The 26,593-nt window shown below is 39.6% G+C and overlaps 2 protein-coding genes across 2 annotated transcripts in view; one reads left to right on the top strand and one right to left on the bottom strand.

Annotated features, from left to right (window-relative positions):
* The window catches only part of DRC1 (dynein regulatory complex subunit 1), a 43,717-nt gene extending 39,334 nt beyond the window's left edge, over window positions 1-4,383 (top strand). The window contains exons 16-17 of the mRNA XM_070734907.1: window positions 1,265-1,367; window positions 3,706-4,383. Of these exons, the coding sequence (XP_070591008.1) occupies window positions 1,265-1,367; window positions 3,706-3,768 (166 nt within the window). The 3' untranslated portion in view covers window positions 3,769-4,383. The remainder of the gene's footprint in view (window positions 1-1,264; window positions 1,368-3,705) is intronic.
* Window positions 4,384-7,846: 3,463 nt separating this feature from the next.
* Window positions 7,847-26,593, bottom strand: part of OTOF (otoferlin) — a 263,931-nt gene continuing 245,184 nt past the window's right edge. Inside the window, exons 41-46 of the mRNA XM_070734905.1 lie at window positions 24,881-24,969; window positions 21,815-21,913; window positions 14,686-14,927; window positions 13,224-13,402; window positions 10,138-10,238; window positions 7,847-8,027 (exon numbers count right to left, since the gene is read on the bottom strand). Of these exons, the coding sequence (XP_070591006.1) occupies window positions 7,847-8,027; window positions 10,138-10,238; window positions 13,224-13,402; window positions 14,686-14,927; window positions 21,815-21,913; window positions 24,881-24,969 (891 nt within the window). The remainder of the gene's footprint in view (window positions 8,028-10,137; window positions 10,239-13,223; window positions 13,403-14,685; window positions 14,928-21,814; window positions 21,914-24,880; window positions 24,970-26,593) is intronic.

Genomic DNA, 26,593 nt, shown 5'->3' with positions numbered 1-26,593 from the left:
TGTTCTGTCGGGCTCTCTGGTAGAATCCTCCCAAAAATTCACAGGTACAAATTTCAGACACACACACGTTTGAAAATTCAAAACAATTCACTTAAACTAAGCCCTCTTTTGGTATAGCAAAGAGCACTCGTCTCCAACCAAACTGGTAATTTGTACAAGTCCCTTATCAGTTCTGTGATACTTAGCTTGCAGCTGTGAGACAATTCACAGTCCTTCTTCTTTCACAAAGTGAAACACACTTTGCTCTGGTTTAGTTTCAAAGCAGGGAAAAATCAGCAGACAAAAAGTCAAAGTCAGTAAAGCAGTCACGAAACACAACGATCAGATAATCCTCCACAATGGCCAAACCCACAGGCTGCTATTTATAGCAGCCTCACTAATTACCACAGCCCCCCCCCCAACCACAGGTGGCCTCATTTTCTTTGATAATAATATCTCAGTTGTTGTTGCCTATGCATCGCTCTGCGCATGCGTGGCTGTATCATTAACTCTTGTTCTGAATCCAAGGAGGAGCTAGATAATTGATCTCCTTCTGAGCTGTTTGCCACACTCTCCTCCTCCCTGTCACTCATGTCTTCTTGTCAGAGGAGCCTTCATCAGCAGATTTCACCGGGAGCAAAACAGGCCTGCAGCATGTGGATGTCTCCCCCACATCCACAGTCCTTGGGGCAGGAGCTGGGCCAGAGCTAACCACAACATAAAATACTGGCCTCCTCCTCTTTACCTGTTTAGTTTATCAGGAAGTGATCTTCTGTTGCCCAGTTTTAATGGTTTCACCTCTCTATGACAGGGAAAAGCTGTAAGTTTTTATTGGACATTATCTGTCCAATTGGATGCTGTCTCTATCTTGCATGCCTCTCTTCTAGGCCATTGAGTTTGACTGATAATGTTCCAATAGTATTGTAGTAATGGGGCAAAATAAAAATCCAAAGTAGGAGGAGGGTTGGGAATGACTGAAGGCACTCTTGAGTTTTTCACCCTTCCCACCTCCCCAAAGAGAGAAAAAAAGGTTTTATTATTTTTTAAAAAAAAAGATATACAGGAGCCTTAACCTTCTTCAATACCTGAGGCACCCATTTTGCCACAGTGCTTCACTAGCAATGTTTGATCATATGTACTCTGAGATGCTCTTGAAATTATTTGTGGGCTGAGGGAGGGATGTAGGAGATCCCTGCAGTTCACAGGTTATCCATTCAAAAATCTGCAGTCAACTCTGTTGTCCATACTGTTTTGAAGGACTCATCTCTTTTTTCCACCCGTCTAGTCATTTTCTGACTCTGAGGTCAAAACTGATTGACGAAACTAATGGGCTGACTCGGCAGAATGAAGAACTTCACCTACTGCTACAGCAATATTTACACTCCCCGGTATGTAAATGGGTAGAAACATAAAATCATACAATTGTGGAGGTGTAAGGGGACCATATAATTCAATTCTCTGCAACTTGCAGAAAAACTAATTTAATCCTATGTGTTCTGTCGGGCTCTCTGGTAGAATCCTCCCAAAAATTCACAGGTACAAATTTCAGACACACACACGTTTGAAAATTCAAAACAATGTTCTTTATAATGAAAATTCGCTTAAACCAAGCCCTCTTTTGGTATAGCAAAGAGCACTCGTCTCCAAAGAAACTGGTAATTTGTACAAGTCCCTTATCAGTTCTGTGATACTTATCTTGCAGCTGTGAGGCAATTCACAGTCCTTCTTCTTTCACAAAGTGACACACACTTTGCTCTGGTTTAGTTTCAAAGCGGGGAAAAATCAGCACACAAAAAGTCAAAGTCAGTAAAGCAGTCACGAAACACAACGATCAGATAATCCTCCATAATGACCAAACCCACAGGCTGCTATTTATAGCAGCCTCACTAATTACCACAGCCCCACCCAACCACAGGTGGCCTCATTTTCTTTGATAATAATCTCTCAGTTATTGTTGCCTATGCATCGCTCTCCGCATGCGTGGCTGTATCATTAACTCTTGTTCTGAATCCAAGGAGGAGCTAGATAATTGATCTCCTTCTGAGCTGTCTGCCACACTCTCCTCCTCCCTGTCACTCATGTCTTCTTGGTCAGAGGAGCCTTCATCAGCAGATTCCACCACCAGGGGCAAAACAGGCCTGCAGCATGTGGATGTCTCCCCCACATCCACAGTCCTTGGGGCAGGAGCAGGGCCAGAGCTAACCACAACACTATGTAAGAGTTGTCCATCTGGCCTCTACATAAGATTTTGTAGAGATTTCTGCATCAGCAGCGAAGCCTTGACAGCATTTTCTTAAATTTCTGAAAATGCTTAGGAATAAATCAAATTCAAATTGGTAACAAAATCTTTCCTCAAAATAAAATTTGTAGAAGAGGATGGAAGGCTGCTGTCCTAGTTTTGTCCTACATTATAGAGTTGCAGTTCACATAGACATCAGCAGTTGTCCTTCACATTTTATTTTCTTAGATTCAGTGAAGTTAATGTTACTTACTTAGCATATTTAGTTAGTTATAATACACATGTTATCTTTTTACTGTCTCCTTCCTATTATGCACTGATCTTTAATCCAAGTACTGTATTACATTTTCTATGTTGTCCAAACCCTAAATTGTAGCTGATGTGAGAAGCATTGGGGAGGCTAAGACAGTTATCAGTTATAAGCTTCTGTAAGATAGGAGAGTCTATTAACAGTTTTCCTCATAAACTTGTCCAGATTGTGAAAAACCTGGAAGGAATTTTCAAAGCATTTTGATACTGTGCCTTAAGGAATTCACTAATGAATGAGGGCTGTAATTTTCTTTTGCAGTTTGCTAGTCTCCATATTTGCTCATTATCCTTAAAGATACTTTACTGACATCTTCAATTCTTGCTTCCATTATGTTGTCCAGCTGTTAGGGGATTTGACAGCTTTATGGTGATAAATGTGAAAACTAGTAAGCATAAGACTTTGAGTGAAGAACCAATGTAACCAATGTAGAAGTGAATTTGTGTTTCTTCACCCGACTGTTTCATTTAGTGTGCATTTATACCCATGGTGGAATGCATGAGAGTTATAATTAAATATATAGCAAGAAGGTAAAATTGGAGCAACTGGTAGACAGACATAAAGCAGTACCAAAGGTTGGGCCCCATCCTGTTCCTCCTACCTCAATATAAGCAAGAAGATCAGATAACCAATTATTTCTTCATGAAGTTATTTGGTCAGTACAATGAATTTGTTGCCAGATCTTGCCAATAGCAAGATGACCATTGGCTAAAGTTACTTTTTTAACTCCTGGGAAAACAGTCTATTGGAGGCCAGAGTTATTTTGAACCATGTTTAGAGTTAGTATGTTGCCAACTACAATTTTAAGGGAGTGGGTTTAGAAAAAGATCCTTATTATCTTTGGGGGGGGGGTATTCCCACAGACAGCTAGCAGAAAAGAGAGTGCTGAACTTAATCTATTTTTGGCTTACTTCATACAGACTCCTATGCTTTTATGGGCTTTAATAAAAAAAGAAAGAGAGAGGGAGGGAGGTGGAAAAGAGGGAGGGGGGGAGAGAGACATAGACACAGACTCTGGAATCGTTTTTGAATGGACTTTATTTAACCTAATCTATAGATCTTGGGCACCAGTGCTAATTCTTCATAAATCATATGTACCTTGAGATGGGATATTTTAAATCATTTTGAAATTGAGCTGGATACAAGGGAACCTTAATCTCTTTGCTTCTGTTTGTTACAGACCAATGCTGCATTGCTCATCCCACCTACCCACCTACTGAATCTGCAGATGAATAACCCATGATAATCTTCTGTGCAAGAGGTGTCGGTTAGTTATTTCCCCACTATTCTCATTACTTGCCTGGATCATTACAACTAGTCAGATAAACTCATCTTAAGTCCCCAAGAAGCAAGAGTGGCCATAACTAATTTCAGCATGTAAGCCCCTCAGTTGTTTTGAGGTGCTTGTTTGAAAACATATAGGTTAGTTGTTCCTGAGATAAACTAAGACACACAACTGTTTTCTAGCGTGATGGCAGAACTGATGTACATAAAGCCGAGGTCCCCAAACTTGACAACTTTAAGATTTGTGGACTTCAGCTCCCAGAATTCTCCAGCCAGACCTCTGATACAGAGAGTAACTGAAACTAAGTTAAAACTAAAACTAAGGCACATTAAATCCTCTTTGCAAATATTCTGATACATGCACAAACCTGAACTCAATGTGATTTGACAAAGCCCATATTGACATATTTCAGAAAAGATATTTTTTTATCCTTCATAAAATTGTAAGGCTATATAAACAAGATGTATTTTTGACTCCAAGCATGTATTGGTTTTTTGGGGGGTGGGTGGGTGGAATAAACATTTCCAAAGAATTAAAAGTCAAATGACAAATAAATATTTAATTACAACATCATTTCTTCTGACTCATCCTCATTACCCAAGGACATGTGATGAGGCTGGGCTGGAGTGCGTGTAATTGTGTGGTATCACAAGCCTCCAAAGACTTGCAATTGTCATTCTGAAATATTTGAAATATAATCCCAAAGGAGCCATGAATATGAACTTGAATAAGCAGCTTTGACAGGAAAAAAGAAGTCACAAAGGTACACTATATTGTAGGACTGAGTCTGCATTTCCTTTGCATTAAGCCATGCAGTTTGAGATGCTTCGTTCCGCCACAATCATTCGCATGTGGAAAATGTGTTGTCATAATCCAGTGCTTTGCAGCCCATAAATAATAGCAATGTGAAGAAATGTGGCAAATTTCAAGAAAGACTATTAAAACACCAAGTGTCTGGAAATCATATAATAAGACAGCACAGAATGTGCTTACAAGGCGAAGATGTTCCTGGAAAAGAAACTCAATTGAGCATTTCCAGAACATTCTAGTTCGCATAAAGAGGAGAGAATGCTATTGTTTTCCGAAAGATGGTTTGCCATCTTTAGAAACTTGGATGTACACATTAAGAGCATCATGACCAGGATCACAAGATATCGTAAAAGAAAAGTGGGATCCTTAATTGAGATCCTTTTCTGATGCAGAATGTAGATACACTTTTCCATCTTGATGAACCCGGTGGCTTTCCCCAGCTTCTCCCCTGTGTAATTATTATATACAGGAGTCTGTTGCTTTCAGTGATCCATTTTTATTAAAGAATATACAGATTTTCTCTTGATCCAGAGATACTGTATTAACAGTGCACAGAAAAATATACGCCTACCAAAATCAGACCCCACCCCACAACTGTAAGGAAATAAAAGCAATCATTTCCACACAACCCAAGAAATAATAAGCATTAATCATAATAACAGAAAATACAGAAACTTCACTTTGTGCTACGCTGTGAAAGAGAACAGCAAAAAGGCAGTGCAATTGTGCTATGTCGTGTCCCGCCCCCCCTCCCTCCGAAATGTGATCAGTTAAAGCTTAGGACATCCTTCCAACTTGTAAGCTATCCTTGCCTTCTGATGAGGCACATTTTTTGCTTGTATTAGCTATTGCAGGTCCCTTATGACAGGGGTCCCAAACCTTCGGGCCACGGACGAGTACCAGTCTTTGTCCTGTTAAGAACCAGACTGCAAAGCTGGAGGTGAGCAGAGTGAAACAGAAATCCTCTGGTCTTTGGAAAAAATGTCTTCCACAAAATCAGCCTATGGTGCCAAAAAAGTTGGGGATCGTTGCCTTAATGATACTATAGCATGGTAGACTTGCTTATCCAGCACATGTTTGGGAGAGGTATCTGACTCACAATGTAAGTCTAACAGAAACAATTATTATTAGAAACTAGAAGGAATTGTAACTGCCCATCCTCCCTCTTTGAATGCTTTTGCACCTGGTTTGCAAGTAAATGTGTTAGTGATCTAAAGTCCATATCCACACTTGACATACACATTATGGTACCAGGAGACCGGCAAGCATTTGGGGTGGGGCAGGGTAGCATATGGTAAAAACATGTGTTCACCCTCCAGTGCATGATGCAAGTACAGAGTGACAAAACGTGCACCGTCACTCACAACACAGAATTCAGCATTTGGTGCCATAATGCTTAGGAACGGATACCAACTGTAACAGACATAGTAGGTTAAGGAACAGATAGAATGAGAATAATGAAGAACATCTTAATGCGTTCAGGTTAAAGAGATGATGCTTATGAGCACCAGTCTGTTGAATTAAGGAAGATGCTCTTAATCCTCTCTGTTGGGGAGAACTGAATGTGCATGGGAGGATAGATTGAACTAAATTTGTATGGGCTTTGAAGAGATACCCAGTTTTGTGAAATAATAATAACATGAACTGGCCATGTTAGCTGTCCTACCGTATCATTTGCCATTGCCTACATTCTCGCAGCATAATCTGACCAAGCTGGATATTTCACTCCATCTTTCCTGCACTCATCTGGTGTAGAGGACTTCCCCGGCAAACCCATGCATCAAAATGATATAATGTTCCATTAAAATAGGATATTACATTATAAGGTGTTCCCCAACCTTACCACACGTACTACAAGTAACTGAGGTTACTTGTCTCAGCAACTGATTGTACTTCCTGCTAAATCACATTCCATAAAAAGCAGCTGGTTACCAGCTTTATACCTGATAATTAAAATTTCAAAAGAACTTTTTGGGCCTCTATGAAACATTGCCTTTCCACAATGTTCTTTTGATATGTTCCAACCGGAAAATATAAAAAACCCTGTCTAAGGATCACAACCAATCCCATTAGAGTGGTCATCTTAAAAAATGAAAATTCTTTTATTTCCCAGTGGCATTAATGGAGTAGAATTGTGTACGCAGGTGCATATCCAAGCAACATTTCTGTAATGATTCCAGGATGTTTTTAAAGCATTGAATGTTTCAAGATTGAGCAAGTGCTGCCTGCTCTTTTTATTTAATAATTAGGTTTTCAAGTGGATCCATTTTAGTTTATTTTGATATAAGGTGCACTTCACAACAAATGGTAAAGAACGAACTAAAATGAGGAAAATAATAATTTGCCTGTGAACTGAATCCATAGCTTGGGGCCATTGCAGTTCGCATTCTTGCCACTACATTTTACACTCCAACAAAACAAAATGCTTATCTTCTTTCTTGTTGTCTGAAGCTAGGAAGCTGCTAGTTGTTTTCATGCAAAACCTTGACAGGGCAAGCGTTCCCACTTTCCATTGCAATAAACCAGAGGTCTTCAAACTTGACAACTTTAAGACTTGTGAACTTCAACTCTCAGAATTCTCCAGCCAGAATTCTGAGAGTTAAAATCCACAAGTCTTAAAGTTAAGTTTTGGGATCTTTGCTTAAACTGTCACACAGTCAGAGGAGCAGGGAGCAACCTCTTTTTTTTAGTAAGGGGAAACTGCAGCATCAGATTTCAAGAAAATATGCCAAGATTTCTTAAGTAGTTGATCACTCCAAATATAATATGAACAGAAATCTTTTGAAATGTCAGCTTTTTTGGTTGGGTGGGTGGAGAGACTTTGTGATATCAGCCAAAGAAGAAAACAATTAAAAAAACAAAAAAGAAGGGAGAGATGGGATATAAATGCAATCCACACAAAACGGAATCGTGGTTGTCAAGGTAATTCCATTGAAGATTAATTCATTCCTGGAGGACACTGAAATTGAGGCAACAACAAATAAATATGGGAGGGGAGGCATTAAGCTGTTCGGAAGAGACACTGCTGAAAAGAGAACTTACAGTGAACTTTGGGAGGGAGGACACTCTTCCTTTTTCAAGTCATAAAGCAACAATAAAGCAAATCTGGATCTGACTCCTGCTTTCAAAATCCAAAAAGAAAAAAGAAAAAAATAAAAGGTCCAAAAATAACACAAGGAAGCTACTAAATGGAAATTAAAGGGTATTCCTGACAATCAGGTGTCTCTCATGCTCCCAGAAGCTTCTTGACCATATATCCAGGCATGGAGTAAAGGAAAAGAGCCACCATGATGAGAAGTAGAAGAGCTAGGACAATCTTGATAATGAGCCATTTGTAACGGGTACAAATGAGGTATCGGATAGACTTGAGTGGGTTCAGGAACCAGATGAAGGATGTGTCTGGACGGCTGCAAAGGAAGAAGAACATGTCTAAGCTTAATGGGGATAACTGTTCTCCGAGACGATTCATTCAATTTTTACCTACAACTTACCATCCCAAGAACACCCACTGTTCAATAGCAAACTGCTTCTTTAACTATGTCAAAGCTACCAAAATAGTCAAGGTTTGGTGCCTTCTCATTGATCCAATTATTGGCCTGATGGCACAAGAAAAATTTAAATCAAATGAAACAACAAGCCCCAGATACTTGACAAATCCTTTTGTATCAGTAAAGGTAAAGCACAAGGGTTAGAAACCTATCCAGACCCTGGTGGCTACTATTCATTAGTGCCAGGCTAACAACAACAACAAAAGATTTTATCTTTTGCAATCCTGCTTCAGAAGCCCTAATAAAACAGCTTGTCATCTTTAGCTTCAAACACAACAACACACGAGCACACAACAGATACAAACTTAACGTAAATCGTTCTAAACTCGACTGCAGGAAATATGTTAGTAACAGAGTTGTTGATGTATGGAACTCACTACCTGACTCTGTAGTATCATCACCTAACCCCCAAAACGTTACCCTTAGACTCTCCACTGTTGACCTCACCTGATTCCTAAGAGGTCAGTAAGGGGCGTGCATAAGTGCACCAGAGTGCCTTCCGCCTCCTGTCCAAATGTTTGTCTTTTACTAGTATCATGTATATAAACATTGTTATATCTTTGTATACTATCAATATGTACTTGACAAAACAATTAAGTAAACAAGCAAACAAACAAACAAACGCAAGGCTCAGCCATTTAGAAGAGTGTAGGGGACCACTTAAGTTTTGGAGAGATTTTGGTGGGCTAAAATTGTTTTCTGAATTTCCTTTTTTAGATATTTAGAACTTGAATGTTCAGCTCCGTGGCTTGTTTTTAAGTCTAAAATTCCATTGTGTAACAAACAAATACAATTTATGCATGGTATGTTTGTGTGTATGTTTGGTTTTTAATAAGGGTTTTTAGCTATTTTAAATATTAGATTTGTCATACGCTGTTTTATTATTGCTGTTAGCCGCCCCGAGTCTACGGAGAGGGGCAGCATACAAATCTAATATAAAATAAATAAAATAAAATAAAATAAAATAAAATAAAATAAATAAAATAAAATAAAATAAAATAAAATAAAATAAAATAAAATAAAATATAAAATAAAATAAAATAAAATAAAAAAATAAAATAAAATAAAATAAAATAAAATAAATAAAATAAAATAAAATAAAATAAATAAAATAATGAAATGAAATGATAATAAAATAAAATAAAATAAAAAAATAAAATAAAATAAAATAAATAAAATAAAATAAAATAAAATAAATAAAATAATGAAATGAAATGATAATAAAATAAAATAAAAAATAAAATAAAATAAAATAAAATAAAATAATAAAATAATAATAAATAAATAAATAAATCTGATACAAACATCAAGAAAACTATATCTGAATGTGTCAAAAGCATTCAATCAATAACATTAGCAAACTCTCACACGTTTGGATAGAAGAACATGCATTCTACCTTGGAGTAGCTATCTACCATCCTCACTTCAACCGGCCTAGATTTACAATGGACTTATTGTGGCATAAAATGATACTGTAAGCATGAATAGGTGGAAAAAAACAGAAGTACCCTGGGCAAAGAAGGAAGCCTTCTCAGGCCCCGAGAAGTTTCTTGACCAGATAGCCAGGCATAGAGTAAAGGAAGAGGCCAATCATAAGTAGAAAGAGAACGAGGAGAAGGATTTTCAGCAGAAGCCAACGATAGGTATGCCAGATAAAGTAGCGGATGGACTTGAGAGGGTTCAGGAACCAGATGAAGCTGGTATCTGGGCGGCTAGGGCAGGGTGGGGGCAAGGAGAAGAGAGAGGCCAAAAACATATACCGGTAAGTAAGAGAAAGACAGGAAAACTGAATGGAGTTGTGGGGAAGGACAAGTGATGACAGTAGAGGCAGTCTAATTTTGCTTGCTGCCACTGTGCTGTGTGTTTATAAATTCTCCCATAGCCTCCCCAATTCAGTATCCACACAGGATACAGGGTATCAGTCTACTTAGATATCCCTGATCCCACCATCCTTTCCCGTTGCACTCACTTGGGTTTTTCCAATGGGTCTGGCTCATTTCGAGCCAATCCAGCTGGACATTTCTCAGCTTCCTCAGCTGTCAGTAAATGAAGCTCAGCTTCCACTTTACCCTGCAAGGGGATCAAAAGATCACAGGGTTACCTTCAGGATGAACAAGGCCATGTTTTTCGATAAGATCAAGGTATAAGTGAATTTGTTTATTTGATAAAGGAGGATATAGAAACATAGACACATAGAAGACTGACGGCAGAAAAAGACCTCATGGTCCATCTAGTCTGCCCTTATACTATTATCTGTATTTTATCTTAGGATGGATATATGTTTATCCCAGGCATGTTTAAATTCAGTTACTGTGGATTTACCAACCACATCTGCTGGAAGTTTGTTCCAAGCATCTACTACTCTTTTAGTAAAATAATATTTTCTCATGTTGCTTTTGATCTTTCCCCCAACTAACTTCAGATTGTGTCCCCTTGTTCTTGTGTTCACTTTCCTATTAAAAACACTTCCCTCCTGGACCTTATTTAACCCTTTAACATATTTAAATGTTTCGATCATGTCCCCCCTTTTCCTTCTGTTCTACAGACTATACAGATTGAGTTCATTAAGTCTTTCCTGATACGTTTTATGCTTAAGACCTTCCACCATTCTTGTAGCCCGTCTTTGGACCCGTTCAATTTTGTCAATATCTTTTTGTAGGTGAGGTCTCCAGAACTGAACACAGTATACCAAATGTGGTCTCACCAGCACTCTATATAGCGGGATCATAATCTCCCTCTTCCTGCTTGTTATACCTCTAGCTATGCAGCCAAGCATCCTACTTGCTTTCCCTGCCGCCTGACTGCACTGTTCACCCATTTTGAGACTGTCAGAAATCACTACCCCTAAATCCTTCTCTTCTGATGTTTTTGCTAACACAGAACTGCCAATACAATACTCAGATTGAGGATTCCTTTTCCCCAAGTGCATTATTTTACATTTGGAAACATTAAACTGCAGTTTCCGTTGCTTTGACATTTGTAAGAGAGTATGGAAATGATCTTGATGGAAATATTTATTTATTATTATTTTTATAATAATAATATACGATTATTGCAATGCACTCTATATGGGGCTACCCATGAAGGGTATTCGGAGACTGCAGATAGGCCAGAATGCAGCCAGTACACCCATATAACATCAATGCTCCGTGTGCTTTGGGCTCTGGGCACAATTCAAGTTGTTGGTTATCATCTATAAAGCCCTATATGGCTCAAGGCCAGACTATTTACGGGACCGTCTCCTGCCGCATACCTCCCAGAGATCAATAAGATCCCACAGAGTTGACCTCCTCCAGGTCCTGTCGACTAAGCAACGCAGGTTGGCGGGACCATGGGGGAGGGCCTTCTCTGTGGCTGCCTCAGCCCTATGGAATCAACTCCTCCCCGATGCCCGTACTGCTCCCACCCTTATGGCCTTCCAAAAGGCTGTGAAGACCTGGTTTTGCTGGCTGGCCTGGGCGCTGTGAATACTACCATCTGTCACCGCCAAATTGTGTTGAATGGTATGTATGTGTATATTTGATTGGTTTATTGCTTTGTGGGTTTTTATAAATGGGTTTTTTATTGGTTTAATAATTAACATTTGACTTTTTTTATTGTATTGTATTTTTTATATTGTTGTAAGCAGCCCAGAGTCCCATTGGGACTGGGCAGCATAGAAGTTGAATTAATAAATAATAATAAATAATATATTATAATTGTATATATAATATGATATATTATAATTATATATTATAAATTATATGTAATCACAAAAATATAATTACAGAAAGGGGAAGAGATACAGTACAATGAGATTTGTAAAATTCTGTTAATATAGCCCATCTCAATAAAATTAGTGTTATCCTTCCTGTGGAGATTATGTCTTGGTTTGGTCTACCTCAGGGGTAGGCAAAGTTGGCTCTTCTATGACATTCTATTTAAATGTTTTGATCATTTATGATTATGATTATGATCGCACTATATAGAGTGCTGGTGAGACCACATTTGGAATACTGTGTTCAGTTCTGGAGACCTCACCTACAAAAAGATATTGACAAAATTGAACGGGTCCAAAGACGGGCTACAAGAATGGTGGAAGGTCTTAAGCATAAAACGTATCAGGAAAGACTTAATGAACTCAATCTGTATAGTCTGGAGGACAGAAGGAAAAGGGGGGGCATGATCAAAACATTTAAATATGTTAAAGGGCTAAATAAGATCCAGGAGGGAAGTGTTTTTAATAGGAAAGTGAACACAAGAACAAGGGGACACAATCTGAAGTTAGTTGGGGGAAAGATCAAGAGCAACATGAGAAAATATTATTTTACTGAAAGAGTAGTAGATCCTTGGAACAAACTTCCAGCAGACGTGGAAACTGAATTTAAACATGCCTGGGATAAACATATATCCATCCTAAGATAAAATACAGAAAATAGTATAAGGGCAGACTAGATGGACCATGAGGTCTTTTTCTGCCGTCAGTCTTCTATGTTTCTATGTGGACTTCAACTCCCAGAATTCCTGAGCTAGCATGATTGGCTCAGGAATTCTGGGAGTTGAAGTCCACATGTCATAGAAGAGCCAACTTTGCCTACCCCTGGTCTACCTAGTAGCACTGACATCAAATCTTGCCAGTCTTATTATGCATCTCCACCCCTTTCTTATATTTCTCTGAAGGCCTGAGCCATTTACAAATACTATCTATGGGCTTAAGTTATTTTTACCCTTTGTTCACATGGTAATAGAGCATGCATGTCTCCAGCAAGCTCCTCCCTCTACCATATTCATCCCTAAACACCTACCCATCAACATGAAGAATTGGAAGGAAGCACTGAGCTGCTATTATGAAGTCACAAAACCCAAGAAATGCACCATTCCTTCATCTGTCCTGTGTGAGTTGTCCTTACTTGTGAGCTATCTCATAATTTCGTATCATTTCTTTGGGCCTGTTTAGATTTTTCCCTTCCCTTCCTACAATCTAAAACAATCTTTTTTCAATTGTCTTGACTCTAGATTTTCTCACATCTCCCTCTCTTTTAAACAGCAATGCCAGGCCTCCCACATCAACGTTACCGTCATGTCCATTTCATCGTTCTCATTTCGAGCCAAAAAGGGCCACCAGCCCTTCACCCTCTTCTGCTTGAAGATAGAGATCATGGGCACCTCTATTTCACCAGTTCCCATCTCCATGCTGCACTGCTTGGCTGTCTTAGCACCACGTGGGAAGCGGTTCAAGTCAAGCTCAATGCCACCTATGGGAGTATAAAGAGAAAGGAATCAGGAAAGACTTAATGAACTCAATCTGTATAGTCTGTAGGACAGAAGGAAAAGGGGGGACATGATCGAAACATTTAAATATATTAAAGGGTTAAATAAGGTCCAGGAGGGAAGTGTTTTTAATAGGAAAGTGAACACAAGAACAAGGGGACACAATCTGAAGTTAGTTGGGGGAAAGATCAAAAGCAACATGAGAAAATATTATTTTACTGAAAGAGTAGTAGATCCTTGGAACAAACTTCCAGCAGACGTGGTAGATAAATCCACAGTAACTGAATTTAAACATGCCTGGGATAAACATATATCCATCCTAAGATAAAATACAGAAAATAGTATAAGGGCAGGCTAGATGGACCATGAGGTCCTTTTCTGCCGTCAGACTTCTATGTTTCTATGTTTCTTAATATTGAAGATTCCCATAGCTGTGAGAGCAGGGCTGCTAGAGATAAATCAGAGTACAGTGGTACCTCTACCTAAGAACGCCTCTACTTAAGAACTTTTATAGATAAGAACCAGGTATTCAAGATTTTTTTGCCTCCTTTCAACAATCATTTTCTACTTACAAACCCGAGCTTCCGAAATGGTAACTGGAAAAGGCAGAGAGAAGCCTCCGTGGGGCCTCTCTAGGAGTCTCCTAGGAGAAAACAGGGTCAGAAAAGGCGAGGAGAAGCCTCTGTGGGGCCTGTCTAGGAATCTCCTGGAAGAAAACAGGGTCGGAAAAGGTGGGGAGAAGCCTCTGTGGGGCCTGTCTAGGAATCTCCTGAGAGGAAACAGGGCCTCCACCCTCCCTATGGTTTCCCCAATCACACACATTATTTGCTTTTACATTGATTCCTATGGGAAAAATTGCTTCTTACAAACTTTTCTACTTAAGAACCTGGTCACGGAATGAATTAAGTTCATAAGTAGAGGTACCACTGTATTATAATCTTCTATGTTTCTTTGGCTCAACTTTTAAGTTGAAAAGGAGCATGGGATTTATAAGGCCCACTTCTATTTTTAAAGAAACATTCCAAAATGCTAAAATTAATGAATCTCAGATTAATGTATGTCATCTTCATTTTAATTGGTGCAGTTTGATAAAACAAACTACTGATGACATCCCCACAGCCCATAAACCCTGCTTATTACTTATTCCTGAGAGGATTATCCATCATCCCCTATGCCAGCCCATCTTCGGTTTCAGTTGTATTTCTGATCCAGGAACATCTGCCTTCCAGAAGTTAAATCTCATCAGCAAGCAAGGCCTCCGACATACCAAGGAAGTCATCAGCAGAAAAATGATCAGCATCCCACACTTGCAATGTGAGTCGGGCTGGAATCTTGTATTCAGTTTCATCCCAGGAGAACATAGACTCTTTCTTAGAAATAACAATCTTTTCTTCAGCTGCAAGGTAGTCGAAAGGAAAGATGTAGCGCCAGTTGAAATTGCCTTCCCCTGTCAGCGAGTGGTAGTGGACATCAGTGTCCTGTTTGTCTTCTTGCTGGCCCTTCAACCACCTGCATGAATGAAAACCAGGAAGTTGATCAAAAGAAAGGATGAGATTTGGGGGGGGGGACGACCGCAGCCGTATCATTGAATGATTGAGTTCATTCTGGGTCAATTTCAATCAGCAGTGGAGAGGGATGGCAAAATATAGTTTGGGAAGATGGAGAGCTTTGTTTGCAGGGAGACGAAGGATGTGGAGTGAAATTACCTCCGATTTAGTACCTTCTCTATGGGTTGGACTGCAAGTCCCATCATTCCCAGCTGGCAAGATAATGGCCAATGGCTAATGCAAACCAAATACTTTTAAAAGGAACCAATGGAATATAGATATAACTTGAGTGAAAGAACAGATGAGTCACAAAGGTAGTAAAAAAGTCATAAACATGATTAAATGAGAAGTGTAAGAAAGAAATTCAGAAGATTTTAAGATTCAGTTGTTATACTCTACAACAGGGATGGTGAAACCTATGGCAAGGGTTCCACAGGTGGCACGTGGAGCCATATCTGAGGGCACGTGAGGTATTGCCCTGTGCCAGCTCCAGCGCACACGAACATGTAAGCCAGCTGATTTTCAGCCTTCCAGAGGGTGGGCGGAGGCTGTTTTCACCCTCCACAGGCTTCATGAAAGTCTCCGGACCCTGTGGATGGTGAAAAACAGACCTGACGGGCCTACCGGAAGTTTGGAAATGAATTTCCGGTAGGCCCATTGGGTCTTTTTTACCCTCCCCAGGCTTCATGAAAGCCTGTGAAAAGTGAAAAACAGCCCAGCGGGCCTGCCAGAAGTTCATTTGGGCCTGTTTTTCACCATCCACAGGTTCTGGAGGCTTTCCTAAAGCTTGGGGAGGATGAACACGGCCTACACCCACCACCCCCGGAAGGCTGAAAATCAGCTAGCTAGTGTGCTTGGAGGGGCAACAGGGAGTGGTTTGCACATGCGCAGGAGGAGGGCATTGCATTATGGGTGTGGTATATAGAAACATAGAAGACTGACGGCAGAAAAGGACCTCATGGTCCATCTAGTCTGCCCTTATACTATTTCCTGTATTTTATCTTACAATGGATATATGTTTATCCCAGACATGTTTAAATTCAGTTACTGTGGATTTACCAACCACGTCTGCTGGAAATTTGTTCCAAGCATCTACTACTCTTTCAGTAAAATAATATTTTCTCATGTTGCTTTTGATCTTTCCCCCAACTAACTTCAGATTGTGTCCCTTTGTTCTGGTGTTCACTTTCCTATATAATAAAGGTTGAAATGTTATTTAAAAAACAGCAACAGAAGCATTCCTGTAATCTCAGGAAAATCTCACAGGGATGAAACAGACTGAGGAATACTGGATTAAAAAAGTCTTCTCCTTGAGTATGACTCCAGTTTGTAAGTGACAAAAAGTAGTGGCAAAGACCTCAAAATGCAGCAGTCTTTAAAAATACAAGAAATACAGAGTACTTTGGATTACTCTGAATAAAGGCAATTTCACAACATGACTGCATTGCTTAATGTTAACATGAATTTTTTTTTATATGTTATGTAGAATTCAAAACTATTCTATTGGGGGAAAGATTAGGAGTAGCGTGAGAAAATATTATTTTACTGAAAGAGTAGTAGATGCTTGGAACAAACTTCCAGCAGACATGGTTGGTAAATCCACAGTAACTGAATTAAAACATGCCTGGGATAAACATATATCCATCCTAAGATAAAATACAGGAAATAGTATAAGGGCAGACTAGATGGACCATGAGGTCTTTTTCTGCCGTCAATCTTCTATGTTTCTATGTTTCTATTCTGCATAATTTGGAATGGTTCTATTAAGCAGAGAATAGAAATAGAAAGGAAATGTTTTCTGTAATTTTTCCTTCCCGTGGGTTACTTGTTATGGCGCATGTCAAGAACATTTTCCGCTGGAATTCAAGGAACAACATTCATTTGGGGATACCAGAAATGTTCATACTTTAATTATGAGACAACCTTGCCTTCCCATAGAAACAACCCTCTGAACCTCCATTGAAATTACTGGAAGGTAAAAATAGTCATTTAGCCTTTATTACCAGTGTTGAGTTTATGGTGGTTTCCAGAAAGGAGAGTCAAATATCAGGAAATTCTGCCATTATACTCAAATTGTTTCATAGATTTCCACAGGAGGCTTGTGCTGAGCATTTGAATGATTTTGCTCGGTGTAGCTGAAAACAGACCATGTCCTCTGCAAGGTTGATTGTTCCATTGGGAGATTATTTCTGCTCAAATAAGAGGCTTCACCCCAAATGATTGTCCAAAATGCTTCCCCATCCTCCAAAGCATGCAACAGAGAAGCAAGCCATCGTTGTTCGATGCACCCATCCGCACAATCTCTTTGCCAAGCCAAGCCGGCCCTCTGCCTCTTGACTGAGAATTGTGGTTCACAAATAGCAGAACACCCACACTACCGCTTCGATATCCCCAAACATGCAGAAAGGCAGAAGACTACATTCAGTCGGAAAGAAGAAAATCACCCTTTATAGCATCTAACTGGGAAGGTGTAAAAGCACACCTGTGAAACATTAGGATGTATCTATGAATGGAAGGTACGTGATTCTCCTGCCATCAAATCACTGCACCATCATGAATCCACCAGCAGAAATCTTCAAACTGTTCTTAAGCATAAAATGTATCAGGAAAGACTTAATGAACTCAATCTCTATAGTCTGGAGGACAGAAGGAAAAGGGGGGACATGATCGGAACATTTAAATATGCTAAAGGGTTAAATAAGGTTAAGTTGGGAAGTGTTTTTAATAGGAAAGTGAACACAAGAACAAGGGGACACAATCTGAAGTTAGTTGGGGGAAAGATCAAAAGCAACGTGAGAAAATATTATTTCACTGAAAGAGTAGTAGATCCTTAGAATAAACTTCCAGCAGACGTGGTTGGTAAATCCACAGTAACTGAATTTAAACATGCCTGGGATAAACATATATCCATTGTAAGATAAAATATAGGAAATAGTATAAGGGCAGACTAGATGGACCATGAGGTCTTTTTCTGCCGTCAGTCTTCTATGTCTCTATGTTTCTATGTTCTGTTACACAACAGGTGACTGGGATTTTTTTAAAAAAATATTCCAATATCAAGAAACCACATGGCATCGGGCTATGCAAATATGGAAGACAAAATCCAAAATTACTAAGAGGAATGGTTTTTAAAAAAAATCTAAATAGGATTGAATACATAGCCCATTACTGTTTTGCGTTGTATTTCTCCTTTTTGGAACCACCTAAAGCTAGAATAGAATAGAATACAATTTTATTGGCCAAGTATGATTGGAATTTTATTGGCCAAATGTGTCCAATCACATTTGGCCCATAAAATTCTGTTCTATTCTAACTAAGAGTCAAAATCTTCTTATTCTGGAGCCTTTTGTAATGATCTATCATAAGAAGGATCAAGGAAAAAGAGACTCATATTCTCCCTCTAGAACAATTTAATGAAGCCATTTGCTTAGCTAATAGAAAATTCTAAATATGCCCACTTAATTTTCTACTGCTGTTTTAGATATTTCTGATCACTTGCCTTTTCCTATGAAGGTATCTCATATAGTAGTGGATTCTAAAGCCCATTGCTACCAGTTTTCCATTAAAGTGTATGCGCAGAAGCATCCCAGGCAGGCAAGCGGGTGGGGTGGGGTGGATCACTGATCTCACAGCAGTTGAAAATAATGACCAATCTATCCCAGGATTATTTGTCTCAGTGGCATTATTTTATCAGACAGATCTCATACTTCCGCCAGGCTTCTCCCTCCTTCGTCTTTGACATCTCTTTGATTGCATTCCTTATTTTAGATCCTGGCTTGCAAGGGATTCTGCTTCCGGTGTTTATTACCGGTTCAGGCTTAAGTATAACTGAATGTGAAACGTGCACTGGAGCACTGACAGTTCCACGCATATATGGATGAAAATGTCCCTCTTGATGATCCATAAATAGAAGAAGGGAGCTATATATGGTATGAATGGTAATGGATGTTTTTAATAATATGAGAACCTTTAGCTTTTAAAATTATATTAATTGGATCTAGATCAGCGGTGGGCTATGAACTGGAATGCTAAATTACACTCGCCGCGGCTCGTAAGTTCTTGCAGGAGCAGCGCGATTTTGCTACTGCACCTGTGAAGGTAGCAAAATTGTGGTAACACCTTGCTGAAACATGGGCGCACCAGTGCAGCAGCAAAATCGCACTGGTCCTGCAAGAACTTATGAGCCGTGGAGGCAAGTACAATTTAGCATTCCGGCTTATAGCCCACCAGCTTGTAGCCCACCGTTGATCTAGATGTATTGTTATGTTTTCTTTGATATGTTGTGAGCCGCCCCGAGTTCTCGGAAAGGAGTGGCATACAAATCCAATAAATAAATAAATATGTCAAATTGATGTCCAATTGTTTTCTTTTCTGTATAAATCACTGGTTTCTTTACCAATATGAGATTCCTTGTTTTCCTTCTACTCAATATATCATGTGTTCAACAGTATTTTGGCCAAACCAGTGGAACTATGTTACAGCTCCTATGACACATAAGAGAGATTGGCATAAATCAAGGGTTCCTTACTCAGAGGCCATCAGACACTTTCATTTTTTAGCAAGTGTCACTCTATGATGCACAGATTTCCCAATTATTTGTTCACATTTTTTTAGTGTGCACATGATGTAGTTGGACAGAAAAAAAAATACTTTATTAAGAAACTATTAATAGATGGGAAATAAAAGAAGTCAAAACAACAAAAATACCTTCAGATGGTCCAGAATGTTCCTAACTCACCATAGATTTAATTTTGCTAGGGGAAATTGCTTTGAAAGCAGTTCTTCAGCTCTATCAATCAATCAATATCAACTTTATTTGATTAATCAATCGACCATATCAAAGCGAGGAAAAGGACCACATCGGTCGTCATAAAACTGTGACTGGTTAAAATACAATAAAATTGGCTAAAATAGAGGGAATTTGAATAAATAATAAGTTAAAATGCAGTATAATATTCTAAAATTGAATAGTAAAACATGAGAATATAACTCGAGTAAAGGATTATATGAAACAAATCTAAGATACTGATATAAAATATTCTTCAGCTCTATCAATACTTGTGTTTCCCTTCTATGTGGAAAAGAATTGATAGAGCTGATAGAACCTTATGGTGTTCTTTATGGAAAACTAGGGTGATACATTAGACAGCTTTATATGATGGTGGTTCCTCCACCACAGGAAACTTCTCTGTGACTTTTGCTCAAATAGTCCTGCCTCTTGGATGGTTTGAGTACAGGGGTGGGCTACTGCCCGGACAGGGTGGGGGAAGGCAGTGGGGTAGTGAAAATGGAGCTCCACCCCAGAGCACCCAATTTGCACTGAAAGAGGTTGAAAGAAAATGCAGGGTGTCCTGGTAGTAAAAATTTTGGTAGCCTTTCACTGGCTGAGTAGTAAGTCTTGATTTATTTATTTATTTTATTTATTCATTCATTTGTCCAATACACAAATACATAGGAAGAAAATAGACATGTAGTAATATATATAAGGGTAAAAGTGAACTTAGAGGAGAAGATACAGTGATACCTCGTCTTACAAACGCCTCATCATACAAACGTTTCGAGATACAAACCCAGGGTTTAAGATTTTTTTGCCTCTTCTTACAAACTATTTTCACCTTACAAACCCAAGCTGACGCCATTGGGATGCCCCACCTCTGGACTTCTGTTGCCAGCGAAGCGCCCGCTTTTGCACTGCTGGGATTCCCCTGAGGCTCCCCTCCATGGGAAACCACACCTCCGGACTTCCGCATTTTTGCGATGCTGCAGGGGAATCCCAGCAGTGCAAAAATGGGCACTTCACTGGCAACGGAAGTCCGGAGGTGGGGTTTCCCAGTGTGGGGAGCCTCAGCAAAATCGCAGCATCACAAAAAATGCGGAAGTCCAGAGGTGGGGTTTCGAGGACTTCCGTGTTTTTGCGATGCAATTTCACTGATGCTCCCTTCACTGGAAAACCCCACCTCCGGACTTCCATTGCCAGTGAAGCGCTTGTTTTTGTGCTGCTGGGATTCCCCTGCAGCATTGCAAAAACACAGAAGTCCGGAGGTGGGGTTTCCCATGGAGGAGAGCCTCAGGGGAATCCCAGCAGCGCCAAAACGGGCGCTTCGGTTGGCAAAAGGGGTGAATTTTGGGCTTGCATGCATTAATCGCTTTTCCATTGATTTCTATGGGAAACATTGTTTCGTCTTACAAACTTTTCACCTTAAGAACCTCGTCCCGGACCCAATTAAGTTTGTAAGACAAGGTATCACTGTATATGGAAGGAAGAAAATATATATCATATGTGAGAGAAAGGAAAGACAATTGGACAGGGGATGAAAGGCACACCAGTGCACTTATGTACGCCCCTTACTGGCCTCTTAGGAACCTGGAGAGGTCAATCGTGGAGAGTCTAAGGGAGAAATGTTGGGGGTTAGGGGTTGACACAATTGAATCCGGTAATGAGTTCCACGCTTTGACAACTCGATTGATTAATTAATGACTATTTAATTAATTAAATGTTTAATGATTAATTAATGATTAATTGATTAATGACTCCTTCCCACGTCTGACTTCATCATCTTCAGAATAACTTCACTAATGTTCTCAGGAATTGCCAAAAGCTCATAACTAGCCATCACGCACAGCAGACAGTGGCACACAAGAACAAAAAAACACAGAGAACAGAAGAAAAGGCCAGGACAAAGTAGCAAAGTATCCATTACTGCTGTCTGCACAGAGTAGATGCTTTGCCTATGAGACAATCAGCCATTCTCTGCCGAGACCCGAGAGCCAAGCGGCACCAAAATCACAGAAAAGCTCACACACACACACAGAATACCCAACTGGCCTTGAGGGGCCGCATGTACGTACCCCCGGACAAAAATGTCACTGGATTTCTCGCCAGTGAAGTAATCATCGTCCTCCAGGACTACCTCATCCGTGTTCCAGATTATTACTCTAAGTTCATATCTGGCAAGGAGGAAGGAGGGAGAGAGGGGTGAATAGAGGCGAGGAAGGATGGAGGTGGGTCTTGGGGGTGTAAGGTTGCCAATAAAAATAACGTGCATATACAGGGGGTGGACAAAAAAGTGGAAACACCTTGCAGCTCTTCCGTGGAATCCAGATTTGTGAAGCTCCCTTCGAACAGTTTTTGTATACATATCTATGTGTTCTGGTTTTAGGAGCATGTGGTCTTGCGATCCGCTCTAACAATTCGCTTTAGAGTCCGACGGTCTCTCGCAGACAACTTTGACTTTCGACCAGACCTGTGCTTGGCTGGGGATGTTTTCCCTTCTCTTTCAAAAGCGGTCATTACTTTTGAGACATTACCTCTTGAAGTGCCAAACATTCAGGCACTTTCTGTTACACTAGCGCCTGCCATTCGAGCACCAACAATTTGGCCTCTTTGAAAGTCTGAGAGGTCTGCCATTTCTAGAAGGTTATAACCAATTTCCTTAAATTTCTGTAAAACAAAAAAGGTAGTTAAAAAACCATATCAAATAACAGAATTAAAAAACAACAACATTAAAATAGGTCAAGTTTTGATTGATTTGAACGTGTTCAAACATTATGATGCCAAAAAGTCAAGTGTTTCCATTTGTTTGTCCAACCCCTGTACTTTTAAGATACCCACCCCCACCTACGAAGTTTTGAGCTGATTTGAACAAGGTCATTATATCTTGGATTTTTTCCGTCTTCAGTTATTTTGGGTTTATAACTGGAATTGAAAAACATCTGCTGGGACTCCTCACATTCAAATTGATGTTTCCCCATCCCTACATCTCCAAAGTAACAGCAGATATCCTGTCAATCCAAATCTGCTTTTAGTAACTAAGGACACTATGAGTTTGACCAGTTTGCCAGCTTAGAGTGTTTACTATCAAGTAAGGTTGCATTAGTGAGATCAGGGTGGGGGCCAAATAAAATCCTATAAAATTGATAGAATCTTGGTGACATTTTGACGAGATCCCACTCAAAATAAAGGGAGCACTCAAAGAACACATCCTAGATCTGAATGAATGAAATATTCTCATTGAATACTTTGTTCTGTCCGAAGTTGAATGTGCTGACAACATTTATTTATTTATTTGTCTGTCTGCCTGCCTGCCTGCCTGCCTGCCTGCCTGCCTGCCTGCCTGCCTGCCTGCCTGCCTGCCTGCCTGCCTGCCTGCCTGCCTGCCTATCTATCTATCTATCTATCTATCTATCTATCTATCTATCTATCTATCTATCTATCTATCTATCGATTGATTGATAGAAACATAGAAACATAGAAGATTGACGGCAGAAAAAGACCTCATGGTCCATCTAGTCTGCTCTTACACTATTTCCTGTATTCTATCTTAGGATGGATATATGTTTATCCCAGACATGTTTAAATTCAGTTACTGTGGATTTACCAACCACGTCTGCTGGACGTTTGTTCCAGGCATCTACTATTCTTTCAGTCAAATCATATTTTCTCATGTTGCATTGGACCCCTATGACAATAATTAAGCGTTGTACCCCATGATTCTTGACAAATGTATTTTTTTCTTTTATGCACACTGAGAGCACATGCACCAAGACAAATTCTTTGTGTGTCCAATCACACTTGGCCAATAAAGAATTCTATTCTATTCTACTAGGGCATTATAGAGTGATATTAATCTCCCTAGTCTTGATAATTACCTCCCTTTATTAATACCTCCCTTTATCTATCTATCTATCTATCTATCTATCTATCTATCTATCTATCTATCTATCTATCTATCTATTTGTACAAACAATTATAGGGTGGTAATTTGTACAAATAAAACATTAGATAAGTAATGATAAAAAGTAACAAAAGAAGACAATAGGACAGGGACGGTAGGCACAATGGTGCGCTTATGCACACCCCTTACAAATAGATTGTAGATAGTGTAAGGTCAAAGGTTTTGGGGTTAGGAGTAGAAACCACACAGTCAGGTAGTGTATTCCGGGCATTGATTACTCTGTTGCTGAAGTCGTATTTTTTGCAGTCTAATTTGGAGCAGTTGACATTTAGTTTAAATCGATTTTGTGCTCATGTGTTGTTGCGGTTGAAGGTGAAGTAGTCGTTAACAGGTAGGACAATTTCAACATGTGAAATTGATTGTCAATCAGTGCTGCTTCCTAAGTGGACAGTTTGATTTCACAAAAAATTGATTTACTTGGAGTTATACTGTGTTCTTTAAGTGTTCCCTTTAATTTTTTTTTTGAGCAGTGTGAGTTGATGCCCTGAGGAATTTTCATCCAAAATCTCTCTAAGGTAGCATCTTGCTTCCAACAGTAACAATCAGGAAGACAACTGCTCCCTGCTATCACCAAAAATGGTGATAAATGACGAATTTAAACTAATCTCTATTATTTAGGGATTATCCATGCCTCTAAAATATTTAGAATAAATTGTTTATTCATTTGCAGTTCATGCATCCAATGCAGTTCATGAATCAGTGTCCATGTTCAGCTTTCTGCATAAACTGAAAAAAATTGTGGCGACTTAAGAGTTGCCTTAAACCAAATTCATCTTTTCCTGGAAAATTTATTTATTTATTAGATTTGTATGCCGCCTCTCTCCGTAGACTCGGGGCGGCTCACAGCATATAATAAGACAATGCATAACAAATCTAATAAATTAAAAAAAAACATTTTACAAAATGCATCTTTCCCTACAGAATTTGTATATAAAAATGCTATAAACATGTTTTCCCCCATCCACTCAAATATATATAAAAACAGTGATAACTAATCACATCTCTCTCTCTCTCCGTCTCCCCCCCCCCACTTCTCTCCCCTCTGTTCCAGTCATACATTACTCATCCTTTTGCACCTGGAAGATTTTTTGCTTTTCCAGTGTGTATGACCCCAACAGATTTAGGACTTTCCAAGTACAGTCCCGCCCTCCCCTCCACTCAAACTAGGGCAATGCATTACTTCTTTGGTTTCCTTGGTGAGATGTCAACGGCAGGGCCTGGTGCCGGCATGTCCATCGGGAACATGTCCACCCATAACTCCAGCCGTCCCTGAAACATTGGAAAGACCCAGTTATTGGTTCCTGATGCCCCCAGGTTTAACTTCTTACCACTGGATTCCATTTTCAGCCTCCACTGCTTAATCGTTTATCTTATCTGTTATAAACCCCTATTCATCCCAATATTTCATAAGCATGAGATTAAGCAGGTGATTCATTTTGAATTACGGACAGTGGAGCACTTCTTTGAAGTATAATCTGAATTGCTGTTGTTGTTGTTGAACCTTGGAGGTCTTCAAGTCCAAACCCCTGCTTTGGCACGAAACCCTACACTACTTCTGACAAATGGTTACCCAACATTCTTCTTAAAAACTTCCAGTGTTGGAGTATTCACAACTTCTGGAGACAGGTTGTTCCTGTTGGGTATTTTGATTATTATTATTATTAATATTATTAATATTATTTGTATTAGCAGAGTTCAGCTGGCTTAATTTGCAGTGGAGTTAGCATGGCAAGAAATAACAGGTGGTTCAGAATCCCATTTGTTAGCAATGAATGGCCACTCCTTCATAAAGATGAAAAATACAGTCTTTACTTACAATTATGTTGATTCATGCAATTGATAGATTGCAGGTAGATAAGTTTATATTCCAGTCCATATTAATAACTTCTGGATGGTCCCATGTGTGAGGATGGCTTTGGATTTCATCTCACACATGTGTCCTCAGCCGAGGACAATGGAGCACACAGGAGTTCAAAAGAAGAAGGTAGAAGAGAAGGGGGGAGCATCTACTCTGCAGAGGTTTATATAGCCTGTAGGGCAGGGATAGGCAAAGTTGGGTCTTCTATGACATGTGGACTTCAACTCCCAGAATTCCTGAGCTAACCTGATTGGCTCAGGAATTCTGGGAGTTGAAGTCCACATGTCATAGAAGACCCTACTTTGCCTACCCCGGCTGTAGGGTATCTGCCCCTTTTGGTCATCAAAAGGTGACACACTGGTCAGTTAATTGCAACCTGACCATAGAGATGTGTTTACAAGACAGTGCAAGCATGTAGTAGAATAGTTAAACCCAACAGTTCCACTGATTAATTGTTCTGTCAGGAAATTTCTCCTTAGTTCTAAGTTGCTTCTCTCCTTGTTTATTTTCCACCCATTGCTTCTTGTTCTACCCTCAGGTGCTTTGGAGAATAGGTTGACTCCCTCTTCTTTGTGGCAACCCCTGAGATATTGGAACATTGCTATCACGTCTCCCCGGTCCTTCTTTTAATTAAACTTGATATACCCAGTTCCTGCAACCGTTCCTCAACTTCATAAGAAATTCAACATCCCTCCTTTATTGCTTTCTCAGTCCAGAAATTAGCATTGGGAGACACATTGCTTCAGAATGATAGAGGCTCTAATAGGTAAGTCACTCATATTCTGCCAATCTATTCAATCAACTGCTGGCTCATGGAGCATAGGTCTTCTTTCAGAGAAACTTGTTGTCAGTAACCAGGTTCACACTCCTAATTCCCACCTTCTTGCCACTGAACAATTGTCTTATTATTACATTAATGGGCTAAACAGTGGGCTCCCCTGGTTAACACTGGGAAAATTGTTTCTTTAAACCAGGGGTATCAAATTGGTGGCCTGTGGGCTGGATGCATCACTCACAAGCCACGTCCACCCCAGC

This window comes from Erythrolamprus reginae, chromosome 1 (genome assembly GCF_031021105.1).
Source record: "Erythrolamprus reginae isolate rEryReg1 chromosome 1, rEryReg1.hap1, whole genome shotgun sequence".
NCBI lineage: Eukaryota > Metazoa > Chordata > Lepidosauria > Squamata > Dipsadidae > Erythrolamprus > Erythrolamprus reginae.
The sequence above is the reverse complement of the archived record's forward strand: the minus strand, read 5'-3'. Positions and strand labels throughout refer to the sequence as shown.